At 50.4% G+C, this 6,592-nt stretch overlaps 1 protein-coding gene across 2 annotated transcripts; it reads left to right on the top strand.

Moving 5' to 3' along the window:
- Positions 1 to 218: 218 nt before the first annotated feature.
- On the top strand, positions 219 to 2,026 carry NKX3-1 (NK3 homeobox 1). Of its 2 annotated transcripts, XM_021698962.1 has the most exons (3): positions 257 to 289; positions 506 to 533; positions 1,608 to 2,026. In XM_021698962.1, the coding sequence occupies exons 1-3, from the start codon at positions 257 to 259 to the stop codon at positions 2,024 to 2,026; spliced, it is 480 nt and encodes a 159-aa protein (XP_021554637.1). The 2 variants fall into 2 exon arrangements, with proteins under 2 accessions (XP_021554636.1, XP_021554637.1); XM_021698961.1 differs by having other exon boundaries at positions 219 to 533.
- Positions 2,027 to 6,592: the final 4,566 nt, after the last annotated feature.

Here is a 6,592-nt window from a genome sequence, read left to right as displayed (position 1 = left end):
GGTCGGAGCTGGAATTTAGGGTGGGATCCTCTAGGGAAGAGGTGACAGAGACCGTGCGAGGGACTCCCCTTTTCCGCCCCCCTCACCTGGAGTGCCGGGCGGCCAATCCGCGCCGCTCCCCGGGTCCGGCGGCCAATGGGAAGGCAGCGCGGCGCGCTCCCCCAGGGCTATAAGTGCGCCGGGGCGGCGGAAAGTGAAAGTGGTGCGGACGCCGAGGACGCAGCTGACGCCGCCGGGCTGCAGCCGAGCCGCCGGGATGCTCAGGGCTCCCGAGCCGCGGCCGAGGGAGGCGGGGGCGGCCACCCAGTCCAAGCCGCTCACCTCCTTCCTCATCCAGGACATTCTGCGGGACGCCGCGGAGAGGCGCGGCGGCCACACGAGCAGCCCGCAGCCCCCGCGCCAGCCGGACCCGCGGCGAGACCAGGAGCCGGAGCCCGGGCGAGGAAGAGGCGGCGCTGGGGCGCCCGAGGACGAGTGGAGCGCCCGGCCCGGCACCGGGCAGGAGGCCGACGCGCCGGCGGAGAGCGAGCCAGGTGAGCCCCCGAGGCTGGGGCGGCCGGGCTGGGCCAAGGTGCGGTCCCGAAGGAGGGGCGGGCCGGCCTGCGGGTTGCACCGCGAGGGCGGGTCCAACGCAGGCCTCCCAGAGCTCCAGCTGCAGGGATGCGGGGCCCCGCGGCGACAGGCCAAGGGACCTCACCGCCTCCCGCCGCGGGCGCGCCTCGGAAACTAACCCTGAGCCCCACCGCCAGGGTGGCGCAGGATTTGTCCCTGGGCTGGACTCGCCGGGCACGGTGTTCTCTGCCCCGCGGGCTCTGGCGCCCGCGGCTCCCGAGCGAGCGCGCACGCGGCGCCCCCAGCCCCAGCGTCCCAAGACCCCGCCACGCGCACCCAGCCACCGCGGGACCCTCGATCCGCGCCCGCCCCACGCTACCTCTTGGCAGTTACAGTTACATATAACAAGTAACTGATCAGGGTTTGACAAGCGAAGACTCCTTGGCTTCCCAACTCCAAGGGCAGTAAAACTACATTTGGAAGGTTCCTCTGGCCTTCAGGAAATGTAACACCGTTAGAACATTTAGAATAGACTTCTTACCTTTCCTGTCACTTCGGATGAGGTATTCTAACGGCTTGTTTAGAAAAAAGGGGACTGAAGCCAGAGAATGAACTTGCCCTTAGCCTGCGGCGCCTCTCTCCTATAACACAAACCCTCTCCGGCCACCCAAAAGTTAACGCTGATGCCTTTGGGTCCTGCGTTACCAGCTGATTCCTGTGTCTTCCCTGCCTCGCTTCTCCCACCTCTTCTCAACGCACACATCCAGGACCCTGGTAATTCTCCTGGACGATATGGCAGGAAGCTCTACCACTAACGGCTTCTAACTTTGGGTTCTTGATGCCTGTTAGAAAACGAATACATAATATACATATTCACTCACTCCCCACTCAGGAGAGTTCCTTAGTCATGTGAAAAAAGTGAAATGTATCCAAGATGACAGTGGGCTGTTTGTTCACTCACCCAAGAGATAAGGGTGGATTGAATTCTGTTCTCTTCCCTCTAACATGTAACCTTTTCCTTCCCATCCGTCCTTCTTCTCCCTTCTCCTTTCCAGATAGACACTTTGAGACTTATCTGATGGACTGTGAAAACAGTGCAGGCTCCTTACCAAGCCTTCCGCAAACCTCGAAACAGCCACAGAAGCGCTCCCGTGCTGCCTTCTCCCACACTCAGGTCATTGAGTTAGAGAGGAAGTTCAGCCACCAGAAGTATCTGTCAGCCCCTGAAAGGGCTCACCTGGCCAAGAACCTCAAGCTCACTGAGACCCAAGTGAAAATATGGTTCCAGAACAGACGCTATAAGACCAAGCGAAAGCAGCTCACCTCGGACCTGGGAGACCTGGAGAAGCACTCCTCCCTGCCGGCTCTGAAAGAGGAGGGATTGTCCCAGGCCTCTCTCATCTCCATGCATAACAGCTACCCTTACTACCCCTACCTGTACTGCTTGGGAGGCTGGAACCCACCTTTCTGGTAGTGCCAGCTCAGATGACAATCATGAGTGGTCAAATATTGTCTTCCCTGGGTTTGCGTCTTTGGAGGTTTTGCAAAAGGGGCCAGGCTCAGGGAGGACTGGGGAGCAAGAGACGTGCATACTGACCCTGTTGGAGGTTTGCATCGACATCCCAGATTCTTCACTGGTGAGCCAATGAAAGATCTGGGACAGTGAATAATATCCAAATAGATCCCCCAACACATGATGTGGGCGTTTTTTGCTCTTTGAGACCTCCGCCAAGTGGGGAGGGATAGTCAAGTGCTGTTTCTAGCACTTCCTGTCATTTCATATGAGCTGTCCTCATCACTCCTGAGGATGCCGTTTCCACTCCATCCTCTTGTGTAACTGAACATCAACCTTGAAACTGCGAACCTGAAGGGGAAAAGGATGATCAAGAAGAGGGTGTCACCTCCCGAATTACACTTAAGTTCCAAAACCTCTCATTGACCTTGGAATACGACCAAGGTTTCTCTCTGTCGCCATAAGAGAGTGGAAGACAGAGGCTCAAAGAGAAGCCTGTCATGCTCAGCACGGACCTGCATGGGATTTGAAGATGGGTACGAGGAGGTGAAAATATAAGCTGCTCCTTCTTCCTTTTTAAATAACACACCAACCTAAGTATTTCCAGGGTGGCCCAAGCAGAACGCGAAGCACTCACTGTGGTTTTAGGACAAGCTGTATAAACAGAAATGTACTGCAAGGGGTGGGCCTGGGACAGAAGACTCTCCACATGTCGGACAACGGCCTGAGGAGGAGCCTCTGCACTGCGGCTGGGCAGTGGGGGGGCGGGGGGGGCATTACATTTTTTGTTAATAAAGATAAAAAAAAAAGCCTCCTCTGGACCTTTTTGCCCTGGGCCTGAGAATTAGAATGAGTAGTTTCCTGGAGTTTTCAGGCTGTAATTCATACTACACCATGATAGATCACATACTTCTCTCCTATAAACTCCTGCCTTCCCTCCTTTTATTTTTTGTTCCTTTTCCACAACGATCACCCACCAAAGGGCTTCTTTGCAGCCCAGACTTTTAGTCTGGCTGCACCTAACATACGCCTTCCTTATTTAGCCTGAGATCTGGTCTTTTTTTTTTTTTTCCCCCAAAGCTTTATCTCTCCTGGGTTAAAAAAAAAAAAGAAAAAAAGAAAGTAGGGTAGGGGGAAGATCCTGAATTGGCTAAAAGACGTGCGTTTTTTTTTTAACTAGCAATTCTTACATATTTTTTTTCTTTAAAAACATACATTAAATCCCAAATCCTATTTAAAGACTTGACAGCTCGAAAAGGTCACTGCTGCTTTTATAAGACTTTCTGGTGGCTCTGTTGTTACAGTTCAAAGTCTGACAACCCTCTGGGATCCCTGCAGGCAGAGGAGTTAAGAGGTATCGGGCTTTCACACACAAGGAGAACACAGGGCAAAATGAAGGGTTGGGCGCCATTGAGCTGTCCAGTGGAAATGCAGGGTTCATGGGCAGGACACGGAGAAAAGGCAGCCGGGGCTTCGGGGAGCTGGGTCCCTGGCTGCAAGCTGAGGGGGCTGATAGCACTTTGCCAGCGGGGGCTAAGGAAAAGGAAACCGTTTTCAAAACACATTACTGTGGCGTCCGTCACCAAACAGCGAAACTGTCCAAATACTTCGGGAGCTGTATTTAATGCCTATAAAAAATGGGTCCCCCAAACGAGTCACCTAGTGACTTCAGTGAGAATGTGAAGAGGGCCAAGGAGAAACTTGGCCATGCTTCTGTTTCTACCTGATTATCTCAGGTGACCTAGCGGAGGGGAGACGCCAGAGTAGAAGAAGCCAGTTATTAATGAGGTACCCCGAGGCCTGGAAATCTCTTGATCCCACTACTTAATTCTGTTTAGTGAGAAACCATTCAATTTCCTCCTATTAAAAGGGGGCGATTTATTGTTGGTGGCAAAACTGCCTGAGTTGATAGAAAGTTGGCCCGTTTCACCCCATTTTCTGCCGTTTGGGCTCCACATTGAAATACTGTTAAACGCTCGGCTGCTGACAAGCACCAGAGGCGCAGACAGCAGACTGGCCCAGATTGCTTGCTTCTGCTCACAAGGTTTTGAAGAGAAGCATCCAGTGCCCACTCCCCGCTCGGTACCCTTTCTCTCCCACTCCCTTTCCACCGGCTGTTCTCCAAGTATTAAAACATTTTACCGTGATGTGTATTGTGTTGCAAAAAAAAAAAAAAAGACTTTGTTTAAAATTATTTGGTCTATGAATCCATCTTGCTCTCCCTCCATTGGAGCTAGTTACTCCCCCATCTCTGTCTGGGTATCTGATGGGTGAACTAGAGCGTGCCCCTGACCACCTCAGACAGCCTGTTGCCCTTCCATAAGTCAGTTTGGATTCTCCACCTGCATAACAAACTCTGCTCCAGTCTGTAACGTGAAAGCCTGTGACTTGAAGTTGAGTAAAGTACCCCAACCAAACTTTATTTTTCTAAGTATTTTTAGCAATATATGAGTGTTTTTAAAATAAAGTACTATGGGCGCCTGGGTGGCTCAGTCGTTAAGCGTCTGCCTTCGGCTCAGGTCATGATCCCAGGGTCCTGGGATCGAGTCCCACATCGGGCTCCCTGCTCAGCGGGAAGCCTGCTTCTCCCTCTCCCACTCCCCCTGTTTGTGTTCCTGCTCTTGCTATGTCTCTCTCTGTCAAATAAATAAATAAAAAATCTTTAAAAAAAAAAAAAAAAAAAAAAAAAAAAAAATAAAATAAAGTACTATGACTTTATTAGACATATTTGCATATGGGTTTTTGTTTCTTAAACACTGCATGCTTTTGAGCTTACCTATTTCTGATTATCGTGTTCTCCCTCACTCAGCCTGCCTTACAAATCTAAGGAGACCAAATAGTCAAAAGCAGTAGCTTAGCCAGTGGCAAATGATGGTCATTCTTTTATAAATGCACTACCCCCCCCCCAACTCCCATTCCTGGTAAATCTGTGGAGGGGAAAAAAATTTCTGCCTTCAGTTTAAAAATCATCTGCTCCAGCTCCAGCCCTTTTGTTTAAATAGAGAACGTCGGGTATTTCCATGTATTTCTGGAAGCCCCTGAAGGGAACATGGAGAGCACAGCAATACTTCTAAAATTCCCCTTGCAGGGGCACCTGGGTGGCTCAGTCAGTTAAGCAACTGACTCTTGGTTTTTGGCTCAGGTCATGATCACAGGATCCTGGGATCAGCTGAGTCTGATTCTGTGCTCAGTGGGGAGTCTGCTTGAAGATTCTCTCCCTCTGCCCCACCCCGCACTTATTAGCGCGCCCGCTCTCTCTTTCAAATCTTTAAAAAAATTTTTAAAAATAAAATAAAATTTCCATTTCACCTCCCACCAGCCCCTCCCACTACAACGCTCCACTGGCTCTCTGGTGCATGTATCTCCCTGGAAATGTCACCTTCATTTAGGGTGGATAGACCTCTTGGAAGCAACATCTTTGAATTCACTTGATTCACCAAGTATTGCAAATAGGTTTAAAATAAAACATAGGGATGTCTGGGTGGCTCAGTTGGTTAAGCATTTGCCTTCAGCTCAGGTCATGATCCTGGGGTCCTAGGATCGAGTCCCACATCGGGCTCCCTGCTCAGCGGGGAGCCTGCTTCTCCCTCTCCCGCTCCCACTGCTTGTGCTCGCGCTCTCTCTGTCAAATAAATAAATAAATTCAAAAAATAAAAATAAAAAATAAAATAAAATATATAGGGGCGCCTGAATGGCTCAGTTGGTTAAGTGTCTGTCGTCAGCTCAGGTCATTAACCCTGGGGGCCTGGGTTCGGGCCCCGAATAGGGCTCCCTGCTCAGCAGAGAGTCTGCTTCTCCCCTTCTCTCTCCTGCCTCTCCCCCTGGCTCGTGCTCACACACACTCTCTCTCTAAAATAAATAAAGTCTTTAAAAAATAAAATATATAAATAACACATCCTTCATCTGCCTGCACTTAAACCTTCATTAAATCCCACAAGGAGAATGTCTCATGCACCTGATTACTTGAGAGAATTGATGCCCCGCCCCCCGCCACCAATCCTTCAAGGAAATAGAAGCTTAAAGAGTAAGGTGCTTACTCTGGGTAAAACATATCGTAATTTCAAAGTTTGCTCTAATCCTTTAAGTACATTGTACACACAGGTGGGGCCTCCCCTAGCATGTTCACATCATGAGATTTAACTCTTTGCACAAATCCACAGCCATCCTCCCCTCCCCTGGAAGGCCATTAGCTCTCAAATTACAAAGGCTCCTGCAGTAAATTAACAGGTGTGGATTTTTTTTTAACCATTAAAAGTAACTAATCCAGGAAATAAAACAAAAATGTCTCATCTCTAGAGAACGTTCTCTGCCTCCTCTTCTTTGTCGCTTTTCCAACTTTCCCTCAGTATCTCTACTAATCTCACACCCATCCGCTTCCGGCAACTCTGCTGAGCATGCCACATGTTTGTGGTATCTGGAATTCCTTGGCGATCTCTCTCTCAAGTTATTTCAGGTGCAAATTGCTAGCGTCACTAGCTTTGTCACTGGTGGTCCCAGTGGTCCTCCTCAGGCCTCCTTAGGAAGGCC

Source organism: Neomonachus schauinslandi, chromosome 2 (genome assembly GCF_002201575.2).
Source record: "Neomonachus schauinslandi chromosome 2, ASM220157v2, whole genome shotgun sequence".
NCBI lineage: Eukaryota > Metazoa > Chordata > Mammalia > Carnivora > Phocidae > Neomonachus > Neomonachus schauinslandi.
Note: the sequence above shows the minus strand (reverse complement) of the source record. Positions and strands in the feature narration are given on the sequence as shown.